Source organism: Chelonoidis abingdonii, chromosome 2 (genome assembly GCF_003597395.2).
Source record: "Chelonoidis abingdonii isolate Lonesome George chromosome 2, CheloAbing_2.0, whole genome shotgun sequence".
NCBI classification, from domain to species: domain Eukaryota; kingdom Metazoa; phylum Chordata; order Testudines; family Testudinidae; genus Chelonoidis; species Chelonoidis abingdonii.
The window spans coordinates 24564346-24576713 of record NC_133770.1 but is presented as its reverse complement, the minus strand read 5'-3'; the positions used below and the strand labels follow the sequence as shown (position 1 = coordinate 24576713).

The following is a 12368-nucleotide window of genomic DNA, read 5'->3' as shown; positions in this document are numbered from 1 at the left end:
ATAACTGCACTCAGAAACAAAACAATGTAAAACTTCAGAGCCTATTTCTTGTTCAGCCAATTGCTCAGACAAACAAGTTTGTTTACATTTATGGGAGATAATACTGCCTGATTTTTATTCACCATGTCACCTGAAAGTGAGAACAGGTATTCACATGGCACTGTTGAAGCCAGTGCTGCAAGGTATTTACATGTAAGATATGCTAAATATCATAGAATCATCGGGTTGGAAGTGACCTCAGGAGGTCATCTAGTCCAGCCCCCTGCTTAAAGCAGGACCAATCCCCAGACAGATCTTTACCCCAGTTCTTTAAATGGCCCCCATGGGTTTAGCAGGCCAATGCTTAAACCACTGAGCTATCCCTCCCCACTTCCTGCTCTGACCACCATTCCAGAGGACACGTTTCCATGCCAGTGACGGGTTCCGCTTGGTAATGATCCAGAGAAGTGCAGACCGATGCATGTTCATTTTGATCATCTGAGTCAGATGTCATCAGCAGGTTGATATTTTTTTTTGATTGTTTGAGTTCTATAGTTTCTGCATCAAAGTGTTGCTCTTTTAAGACTTCTGACATCATGTTCCATGCTTCATTGCTCTCAGATTTTTGGAAGGTACTTCAGGGTCTTAAACCTTGGGTGGGCTGCTGTAGCTATCTTTAGAAATCTCATATTGGTACCTTCTTTGCATTTTGTCAAATCTGCAGTGAAAGTGTTCTTAAATTGAACATATGCTGGGTCGTCATCTAAGACGGCTATAACATGAAATATATGGCAGAATGCAGGTAAAACCGCTGAGCAGGAGACATACATTCTCCACCAAGGAGTTTAGTCACAAATTTAATTACAACATTTTTTTTAACAAGCGCCATCAGCATGGAAATATCTCCTCTGGAATGGTTGTCGAAGCATGAAAGGACATACAAATGGTTAGCATATCTGACACGTAAATATCTTGCAACGCTGGCTACAAAAGTGCCATTCAAACTCCTGTTCTCATTTTCGGGTAACATTGTAAATAAGAAGCAGGCAGCATTATCTCCAATAAGTATAAACAAACATGTTTGAGGAATTGGCTAAGCAAGTAGGACTGAGTGGATTGGTACGCTCTAAAGTTTTACATAGTTTTGTTTTTGAGTACAGTTATGTAACAAAAACAAATCTACATTTGTAAGTTGCACTTTCACGATAAAGAGATTGCGCTACATTACTTCTATGAGATGAATTGAAAAATACTGTATCTTTTTTTACAGTGCAAATATTTGAATAAAAAATAATATAAAGTGAGCACTGTATGCTTTGTATTCTGTGTTGTAATTGAAATCAGTATATTTGAAAATGTAGAAAAACATCTGAAATATTTATAAGAAATTTCAATTGGTAATCTATTATTGTTTAACAGTATGATTAAAACTGTGATTAATCACATTTTTTAATCAAATTATTTTGTTTTGAGTTAATAGCTTGAGTTAACCGTGATTAATTAACAGTTCTAGTTTTTTGCAAGAAATTAACTCTGGGGATTTTCTGGATAAAGTCTTCATTCTTCAGGGAATTTCATTAGGAAACACTGCCTAGCGCTATTTTTTAAAAAATACTAAAAGATGGGATGAATTCAGTTAGCTGATCTGTGGAAAAGTAGGTTGGTAGGGTTGCCAGACATCTGGTTTTCCACTGGAAAGCTCAGTCAAAAAGGAACGCTGGTGGCTCCGCTCGGCACTGCCGACAAGGCCATTAAAGTTCGGTGGCACAGCAGGGGCCCGGGGCTAAGGAAGGTTCCCTGCCTGCCCTACCTCGGCACAGCTCACGGAGTTGGCCGTCAGGTCCCTGCAGCCCCAAGATGCATGGGCAGCCAGGGAGGCTCTGTGTGCTGCCCCCACCCCAAGGGCTGGTTCTGCAGTACCCATTGGCTGGGAACCACAACCAATGGGAGCTGTGGGGGTGGCACCTGCAGGTGCAAGGACAGCGCATGGAGCCTCCCTGGCCACCCATGCGTTTAGGGTCTGCAGGGACCTGGAGGCTGTTTCCTGAGAGCAGCGGTAAGTGCCACCAGGACCCTGCACCTCCTCCCACTCCCCAACCTCCTGCCTTAGCCCTGAATCCCTTCCTGCACACCAAACTCCTCATCCCTGGCCCCACCCCAGAGCCTGCACCCCCAGACAGAGCCCTTGGCCCACTCCTGCACCCAACCCCCCTGCCCCTGCCCAGTGAAAGTGAGTGAGGGTGGGGGAGAGTGAGCGACGGAGGGAGAAGGTATGGAGTGAGCAGGGGCGGGGCTTCAGAGAAGGGGTGAGGAAAGGGGAGGGGAAGGGCTTCGAGAAGGGGCAGGGTTGGGGTTTTTGGTTCTGTGCGGTTAGAAAGTTGGCAACCCTATATGTTGGCAAAGCCAGTTCCAGAAATGTTGTCAGACCTGTAGTCACAAGGGGACTTGCCTCACCAGAGAGTGTTTGAAATGCTACTATGAGGTTTACTACTGATCAAAGGTGGCCACCATGGCCGCATATTGCCACCAGGGGCTTTTCGTGCAGACACAGTCTCCTGGGCAGTAATAGGGGGCGGGGAAGCAGTGGTCCCTCCCCCAGCGTCTCCAGCAGGGGTTGGGCCCTGATTCCCTCTGGAGCCACAAATGCTAGAGAAGCCAGTAGCTGGTGAGTTCCTCACTTTCCCAGGGGCAGTGGTGCTCGGGCTTCAGATCTGGGATGGTGACCAGCAGACTCCAGCCACTAGCCCTGGGCTCTCCCACCCCTCCATTGTCACTGGCCCCTGCTGTGTCCTACAGCCGTGGTCCCTGGGCTCCAGTCCCTGTTCTGGTCCCCAGACTCACTGCTCCCCTTATCACCCCTGGTCCCCGCTGTGTCCTTTGGCCTCACGTTTCTGCCGTGCAGTCCTTGCCATGGCTGCGTAGCAATGGGCCCTAGGCTCCAGCCACCAGGCTTTAGGATCTGGCCTCCAGCTGTGCAGCAGTGGATGCCATCCATGGGCTCACCCCCCTCATTTCCCCTGACTTCTGCTGCCTCCCTATCCACCTCCCCATCCAGTCTGCTGTGAAAAGTGATATTTGTATGTTTGTTAGTATCACTTTTCACTGCCTCCCTGCTAGCTAACAAGTCTGCTGCTGTGAAAAGTGATACTAACAAACACACAAATATCACTTTTCACAGAAACAGACTTACTAGCTAGCAAGTCTTTAAAAAAGTAACCAAAAGAGCAAAAGAAACAACAAAAGGAGAAGAACATGCAAAGCACATTCTTTGTTTCTATTCTGTCTAGGTCCAGTAAAAAAAATAGAGAAAACTGTACATTATTTTTATTATTCAGTCAGCCAAAAACCCCACATAAATAAATTACAAATATGTGCATGTTTATTTGTTTTTCCTAAAGTTAATTAAATATTTTAGGAAAAATTCTCAGAGCGGCCACCAGCAAGAGTTGGTGGCCGTACTGTGAGGCTACCAAAAAATTTCTTGTGAGAACCCCTGCTCTAGCGTCATGTGGCTGGGAATACAAGGTGCTTTATACTGACAAGTCTGTGAGAGATTAACAATATCCTTTCCCTGGGGACTAAAATAACCTCACCCACCTGTATACCAATTCATTCTAGACAGTACCAAATTCTCTCTCTCTCTCTTCCTGTTGAGCAAGAAATCATGATTCACAGTTCCCTACATTTCCGTTACAAACCTACACCAGTTCTGGGGACATTACTAATGCCCCATCTCCTGCAGCACCTGTTAAAAAGAAATTGTGGGCAAGTGGGGGAAGAAGAGGCCATATACAGCTTATTAAGTGCTGCAGCCATGGCTACCCCAATATAACAACCTTGAAAAGTACTGCAGACTGGCTCAAATCAGACCCAAGGGCAGGAACAGATACATTTTCGAAGAGAAATCTAATTTTTTTTTAAGTTTTGTTCTACATCCCTCAGGTAAAATTAGGATCTTCTTACACCGAGGCAAGAGTATCAGATTGCCATTAAGATTGGTGCATTTTGTATGATAGTCCCTCAGAATGGATTAACAAAACCGGGCCCATCTGAAAAACTGTCTGGCTACAGTGAAAAGAAAATATACTAGTATGCTTCCTTCAGTGACTCCGCTCTAATTAGCATGTGAATCAGAAAACCGAGAAACAACAGCTACAGAGAAGAGCACATCTTGTAGGAAGTGGCTATAGGGTCATTGAGTAGAATAGCCCCTTTGCATTTATAAGCCAATACCTACAGCTGATTCAGGAGGAAACAAATGTTTAACCCTTTACAAGCTGTCACAGTTGCAGGCGAGCTATGATTTGGACCCCTAAAGTCTCTCTCAAGTGCACCCTTTGACAGGCCTAGCATCCTTCACCTCAGTCTAGGTTAAACCATGTAGCTCGTGTCTCCCCCCCCCCCCCAGGACTGGTGTCAGACCCTCTTTTTCAGCTGGGTAATGGGAGGCCCTGTTACTAAAAGTCTGTTCAGATCTGGACTTTAGCGTAACAAAATATCTGGGGGTACGTAAACCTCTCCCCAACTATAACCCAGCTTGGATCTATTCTCGCTTGCCACCACCCCAGATTTACAACGGGCCGGACTCCCTTCCCTCTCTGTCCCCCCAACCCTTCCCTGGGGAACCCCAAATAACCCCAAATCCTGGCGTCGCCTATCTCAACGGAAAAAAGCTCTTCCCCTGTGTCTCGCTCGTTATTCTGCTCCCCCGCTTCCCCCTCCCTTTTCCCCTGATGGCCTGGCGAGCAGTACTTAACTCCCTTGAGCAGGAAAACAAAGAGGGAATGCACCCTTCCCCCTGAGGCGAGCATTCAATCTATAAAACTAATATACAAGAGAATTCCAACCCCCCTCCTGTACGCCGTCACAAGGAAACCCCAAAAACCTCAGCCCAGGGTCTTAATAAAAAAACTTGTATATAAAAAGAAAGAAAATACAAAAAACTAATCTTGCATTAGAAACTCAATACAGCTCTGTTGCGTATATAAGAAAGAATTAAACAGTGATTTAAAAGATAGCCCGTTAAAACCAGACCAGCAATCAACACACTGTAAACTACATAAAAGCTTCATCACAGCCGAACCACTTTGTTTCCTTTTTGTACTCACAGATGTTTAGGAGAAAGATTTGAAAAGCAAGAGGGATTAGGAAGAACAAGCTTGCCTTCTCACAGCCAATGGAAAACAAAAAGACACAAAAAAAAAGCCAAAAACCTGCAGGGGGCCCACTCCTTCCTTTTGAAAATCCTGTTTTCTGATTGGTCCTTCTTGGTCAGTGTTTGTTCCCTGTGTAACCCTTTACAGTTTAAAAGAAGATTACCCTTACCTTACCTATCTATTTATGACAGGCCAACTCACAGTTTTGGCATTTGTGGCCAGCAGCATGTTCAAACAAACTCAACAGCTGTTTGAACAAAAGTGTGTTTTATTTGATTCACAGAAAGCGTTACAGAGCACATAGAGTAAAAAACAATATAAAGGTTTCTAGTTCACCTTTCCCTTTACCTAAGCCTTAATCTTGCCTTGTCTGTTTCATCTAAGCCTAATTACCCTCATCTGAGCCTGCCCCAGCTTTTCAGTTGCTGCCTCTCTGTGTCATCCCTGTCTAGCTAGCCATGTCCCTTCCCTCGGAGCCTCTGCCACTCATTCCAAACCCCACCTTTTTGGATCCAGAGGCTTAATAGCTTGGTAGCCTCCAGTTATTCCTGTAAGAGTAAGCCATTCTTAGATGGGTTGGAGCCAGTAGGAATTCTTCCCAAACAGCTGCACTTGTCATTTTCCTCTGGTGTGTCAGTGTTAGCCTCCTACTTGGTTCCGAAGCAAACCAGAAGAGTTGCTTTAAACCCTAACAAGTATTCATCATGAGAACACATAATACTTACCATGTTCATCCACACAGGATGATGAAGAACTAGAAAATATCTTTAGTAACTTTGAAACTATTACATGGTTAAATTGTAATTTCACATAACCTTTCTTTTTAGACTCATTTACTTCTTCTAGACCCATGTTGCAATTGCTGAGTCTCAATGGGCTAAAGTATTTTCTTAAATTAAAACTCCCAAAGTATTTATGGACCAGGTAGAAAATATTGCCCCCTCAAAAAAGAAGCTGAATTTGAAAAGCCTGCCATAGCTTTTGAGGATTTAGAAACCAAAACTCTGAGAATTTAAAGTCCAAACAATAGGCTAATAATTGAAATAATATATTTCAATCAGCTGTCCTCCGTTCCTCCTCAGATTTAGTAGTTACAGCTTATCCCCTCCAACAATTGTAGTTTGAAAGAAACCAATATAGCCTGATAATTTCCAAATAATTGTCCCTATTGTAACCAAAACGATGTGACTTCTTCATAGGAATAGTCTAGACTAAAGAAAAGGTCTCAGGATGCTCTTTTTTTTTTTTTTTTAAATAAGCTTGTCAGTTTATCCATCATTCCCACTCTTAAAGTGAAAACCTATATTTTCCCCTAGTTTATTTAAAAACAAATGCTCTCTCTTACTGAGTGTATTCCAGTCATTCGTATCTGAATGCTATGAGAGGGGGGATGTTATTGGAGAGGTATCTTAAGAAGACACCGATGAGTAAGTAGTAACTTGTTTGATTTTTATTCATCTTAAACTTTTTAACAAGCTTTTAGTTATAAGGTAGTAGCTTAAAGAGGAAGGCTTACATTCTTTTCTAAGGGTTTGACTAACTTGACTGAAAAGGGAAAACCTAGGTCTTTTAATAACATTAGTATTATAATCTTTTTCCCAATTCCTCTGTTTTGCCCTGCCAGCCTTGCAACCCCTTTATGTGTAATGTATGCTCTTTCCTATTTCTCTTATTGTTTTTCCTGTCCCTCTTCCCCTATTGTATATATGTAATCCACATAAGGTTTAAAACAAACACAAGTCATAGTTGAAAAATTCTTTTTGGTTTGTTTGTTTTTAAGTGTAGGAGAGGAGCTCTTCTTAAATTCTTTCCCACCCTGAGATTAAGTCTATCTGAATGTTTATAAAATAAAACTAACCTTTTTTTTGTTTATCATGTGGTGGTGTACCTCTTCTCCCTCTGTCCCCTGCCCCCAAATAGAGGGAGTGATAGGCCAGCTGAGGAAAGAAAGTAAAATAATAGCTCACTTTCCAGGGTGTTGCTGTTGTGCTAATTAAGAAATCAGGGGGACACCATGATAAAATAAAATAAAACCACTGCGTTTCATCTGTTATATTTAGGGAGAAACAGATGCATAGTGAAGCATGTGAATGCTGGAAAAGCTCCTTATTGTGAAACTTTGAGCATGTCATAGAACATCAGAGTTGGAGGGGACCTCAGGAGATCATCTAGTCCAACCCCCTGCTCAAAGCAGGACCAATCCCCAATTAAATTATTCAACAGATTTTTGTCCCATATCCCTAAATGGCCCCTAAGGATTGAACTTGCATCCCCAGGTTGAGCAGGTCAATGCGCAAACCACTGAGCTATCCATTCAGCCCTGTAACTTGTAGAAAGGGGTGTAAATAGCAGAGCTCACCAAAATGCTGTGCTCTAACTTCCCTGTGTGGATGTATGGGTGCAAACTTACAGGTCCTGAATCGGGACTAATATAGTCCACACAGGGAAATTACAACACAGCACATTGGTGAGCACTGCTGTTCACACTCCCTTAGTCTAAATGGCGGACATTTCAGGCCTGCTCTTTATAAGGAATGATGTGCACACTGTTGGCAGTACTCTAGAAGCCATATCGGCTAAAGAATGAGCACAGGCTTTGGCACCTAGAATGCCTGAGTGCCGATTGGTTTTTTTGCCCACCTCATCACTAACTGATCATAATAATAAAAACAACAAGGAGTCTTTGCGGCACTTTAGAGACTAACAACTTAGCATCCACCTTAAATTGAATTGGCTCGTTAGCACTGACCCCCCACTTGGTAAGGCAACTCCCATCTTTTCCTATGCTGTGTATTTATACCTCCCTACTGTATGTTCCACTCCATGCATCTGATGAAGTGGGTTTTAGCCCACGAAAGCTTATGCCCAAATAAAGTGGTTCGTCTCTAAAGTACCGCAATACTCCTCACTATTTTTGCTGATACAGACTAATATGGCTACCACTCTGAAACCTGATCATAATAATACTTTACACTTCAGAAACACTTGCAAAGTTTTAAGACCAATCAGTGGCAGAGGTAGAACTAGGACTCTTTACATATCCTCAGTTCAGTTGATCTCACCAGGGTGCTACCACTGCTTCTTTCATGATTTTTCACAGCCCTGTTACATTTCAAGCACATCTCTTGTGTACATAGCTGATATGACTCTTATGTGAACAGGAAACCTGGTTCACTTCATAAATACAGACTAGCATCCTTTCATTACAAGTCCTTGGCCCGCTACCAGATTAAAAAGCAAGGATGTTTGCTGAGGTAGCTGTTGCTTTAAAACAATACTTAACAAGGGTGTGCTGTAGGAAAGACCATTCCATTCTCAAACTCTAAAAGTAGAAAGAGCCAAGAACAAATTCTGATAAAGGTCTGTCAGGGACCGAGAACTCTCAAAAGGTAATTGTGGCTATTCACCATTGCTATACTTTCTGAGCATGAATCGTGTAACACAACCAGTTAGCCTAACTGAAAAACAATTTAACTCTGTTGCAGATGTGTATGCATGCGGTGCCTTTCACTTTGAAAGCTAACCTGAATCTCGTTTTTTCGTTCTAGATGTCCATACAGAAGCAGTTCAGGCAGCTCTTGCTAAACATAAAGAAAGGAAGATGGCAGTCCCCATGCCATCAAAACGACGTTCATTGGTGGTGCAAACATCAATGGATGCCTACACACCTCCAGGTGAGCAACTGCACTGTATATTTTATTGATATGAAAGACACATGCTATATGCTGTCAGAATCAATCCCATCTAAATAAAATATGCAATTAACAGATGTCACTTGTCAAGGACAGTAACTATAACATTAAAGCCCAAGGAATCTTAAATGGTTTACAGGGTAGTTGAAGAGGCAATAAGGAGCTGTCACCCACATGTATGGTGCCCCCTTGTGGTGGCTAGGTTTGCACGTATCTTTGTGTTCTTGTGAGTGAAATAACTTCGTGGCTAGTGTGCTGCTTGTAACACTTTGCAGTGATAAAGATTCCTCCCATAACTCTTCCCCCACCTCTTGCTCAGTGGATTTTTTACCTTTAGTCCTGCAGCAAAAAAACTTCATGACCAGACTTCAAAGAGAACCTGCTGAGCTTCAGTTCATCTGCAGATTTGACACCTTCAGCTCAGGATTAAACAAAGACTGTGAATGGCTTGCCAACTGCAAAACCAGTTTCTCCTCCCTTGGTTTTCACACCTCAGCTGCTAGAAGAGGGCCTCATCCTCCCTGATTGAACTAACCTCATTATCTCTAGCCTGCTTCTTGCTTCATATATATACCGCCTCTGGAAATTTCACTACATGCATCCGTCACCCATGAAAGCTCATGCTCCAAAGTCTGTTAGTCTATAAGGTGGTCACAGGATCTTCGCTGCTTTACAGATCCAGACTAACACGCTACCCCTCTGATACTTTAGAAAGAAGAAATAAGAGAACATTCATAGACGTGCAAGGAGTCTACCAGAGAACTTCAGGTAGTTCTAACTCTAACCCGAGTTAGAGTTACTATGGTGCAGTGTGCAGTTACTGGTGAGAATATGGTCAGGTTGGCAGTTGTCTGCAGGCGAGGACTGGCCTGCCACATAAGCCTGTGAAAGTGTGGGATCATTGTCCAGGAGGTTTAGATCCACTGATGATGAGTTGGAGGGTTTTAGCTGGGACTGTATGTGATGGCCAGTGGAGTCCTGTTGGTTCTTCTTAGGTTTGTCTTGCAGTAGAAGTTCTGGTATAAGTCTGGTCTGTTGATCTGTTTCCTTAATTCCTATGCGGGTATTGTAGTTCTGAGAATGCTTGGTGGAGATTTGTAGGTGTTGGTCTCTGTCTGAGGGTTAGAGCAGATGCGGTGTACCTCGGTGCTTGGCTGTAGACAATGATTGTGTGGTGTGCCCGGGATGGAAGCTGGAGGCATGAAGGTAGCCATAGCGGTCGGTAGGTTTTCGGTATAAGGTGTGTTTATGTGACCATCATTATTTGCACCGTGGTGTCTAGGAAGTGACTCCCGTGTAATTGGTCAGCGCTGAGGTTGATGTGGGTGGAAGCTGTTGAAATCGTGTGGAATTTTTCCAGAGTCTCCTTCCATGGTCCAGACGATGAGACGTCATCAATGTAGCGTAGTAGAGAAAAGGCGTGAGTGGACGGGAGCTGAGGAAGTGTTGTTCCACGTCAGCCATAAAAATGTTGGCATATTGTGGGGCCATGCGGTGCCCATAGCGGTGCCACTGATCTGGAGTATATTGTCATCAAATTGAAATAGTTGTGTGTGAGGATAAAGGCACAGAGCTCAGCAACCAGTTGTGCTGTGGCATCATCAGGATACTGTTCCTGACAGCTTGTATTCCATTAGCGTGTGGAGTTGTGTGAGAGAGCCTCTAACACCGTGGTGGCTAGATGGTGTTTTCTGGAAGGTCACCAATGCATCATAGTTCCTCAGGAAATCACTGGTGTCACAGAGATAGCTGGAGTGCTAGTGCATAGGGTCTGAGCAGAGAGTCCACAATACCAGAACGTCCTTCAGTGAGAGTGCCAATGCCCGAGATGATGGGCGACCAGGATTTCCGGGTTGTGGATCTTGGTTTGTAAATAGAATAACCCTGGTCAGGGTCTAAGGTATGTGATTGTTCGGTGTTAGGTGTAGGGAGTGTCCTGAGTAGATGGTGCAGTTTCTTAGTGTATTCCTCATGGATCTGAGGGAAGTGGCCTGTAGAATTTGGTATTGGAGAGTGTCTGGCGCCTCCTTTGGTAGTCAGACCTGTTCATGATGACAACAGCACCTCCTTTATCAGCCTCTTTGATGATAATGTCAGGGTGGTTTCTGAGGCTGTGGATGGCATTTGCGTTCTGCACGACTTAGGTTATGAGGCAAGCGATGTTGTTTTTCGCACATTTCTGCCTGTGCACGTCGGCGGAAGCATTCTATGTATAGGTCCAAACTGTCATTTCGACCCTCAGGAGGAGTCCATGTGGAGTTTTTCTTCTTGTGCTGTTGGTGGGAGGGTAACTGTGTATCAGTGGGCTGTTCAGTGTTATCCTGAAAGTATTCTTTGAGTCAGAGACAGCGAAAGTAGGCTTCCAGATCGCCGCAGAACTGTATCATGTTAGTGGCGTTGGCAAGGCAGAAAGAGAGTCCCCGAGATAGGACAGACCTTTCTTCTGGGCTGAGTGTGCAGTTGGATAGATTGATGATATTGCTGGGTGGGTTGGGGTACCACAGTTGTGGCCCCATGTGGCAGGTAGGAGTTTAAACAGCTTACAATCCTTTTTCCTTTGTAGAGAGGTGAAGTGAGTAATGTAGATCTCCTGTCTTATTTTAGTGAAGTCTGTTTGTATGGAAGTTTGGTTATATATGAGAGTCTCCAAGTTGGAGAGCTCTTTTTTGATGTTTTCCTGTTTGCTGTATGGATGCTGATCAGGTGGTTCCTCAGTTTCTTTGATAGAGTATGGCATAATCTCTCACTGTGGTCTGTGTAGTTTGTAGATAGCAGTGGATTTTTTACCTTTAGTCCTGCAACAAAAAAACTTCAGGACTAGACTTCAAAGGGAAACTGCTGAGCTTCAGTTCATCTGCAAATTTGACACCATCAGCTCAGGATTAAACAAAGACTGTGAATGGCTTGCCAACTGCAAAACCAGTTTCTCCTCCATTGGTTTTCACACCTCAGCTGCTAGAAGAGGGCCTCATCCTCCCTGATTGAACTAACCTCATTATCTCTAGCCTGCTTCTTGCTTACATATATATATATACCTGCCTCTGGAAATTTCCACTACATGCATCCGACAAAGTGGGTATTCACTCATGAAAGCTCATGCTCCAAAACGTCTGTTAGTCTATAAGGTGCCACAGGACTCTTTGCTGCTTTCTTTTCTAAAGTTTGTCTAGCCATTTACCTTCTTGTTTCTGTTCCTTCAACCCCTAGCAGGTGAAAAATATCAAAAGTCAAGTGCTTTCTGACACATGCTGAATCAATGACATGACAGCTGTGACTAAAATGTTCCCTAGAGTATGACTGCCCTGGATAGTTAAACCTCAGAAGTAGGGGTTTGCCGCTGACTTTGCATTGTGTCCTTTGAAGAGTCATTTAAGCATTGTGTCTGAGTTTTCCCATTTGCTCTTGTTAAATGCTTTGAGATCTTTGAACTGAGAACCACAATATAAATAAATGTATTTGTTTTGTTCCATAGATAAATACCAGAAGCACCAACCTTGCTGCAGGAAAACCCTGTTAATGTTCTGTAACAATTGGTTCTGTT

The 12368-nt window shown here is 43.5% G+C and overlaps 1 protein-coding gene across 5 annotated transcripts in view; it reads left to right on the top strand.

Moving 5' to 3' along the window:
- Positions 1-12368, top strand: part of DIP2C (disco interacting protein 2 homolog C) — a 518420-nt gene that overhangs the window by 326838 nt on the left and 179214 nt on the right. For all 5 annotated transcript variants that reach the window (XM_075062211.1, XM_075062209.1, XM_075062210.1 and 2 more), the window contains one exon: positions 8684-8809. In XM_075062211.1, coding sequence (XP_074918312.1) covers positions 8684-8809 — 126 coding nt within the window. The remainder of the gene's footprint in view (positions 1-8683; positions 8810-12368) is intronic.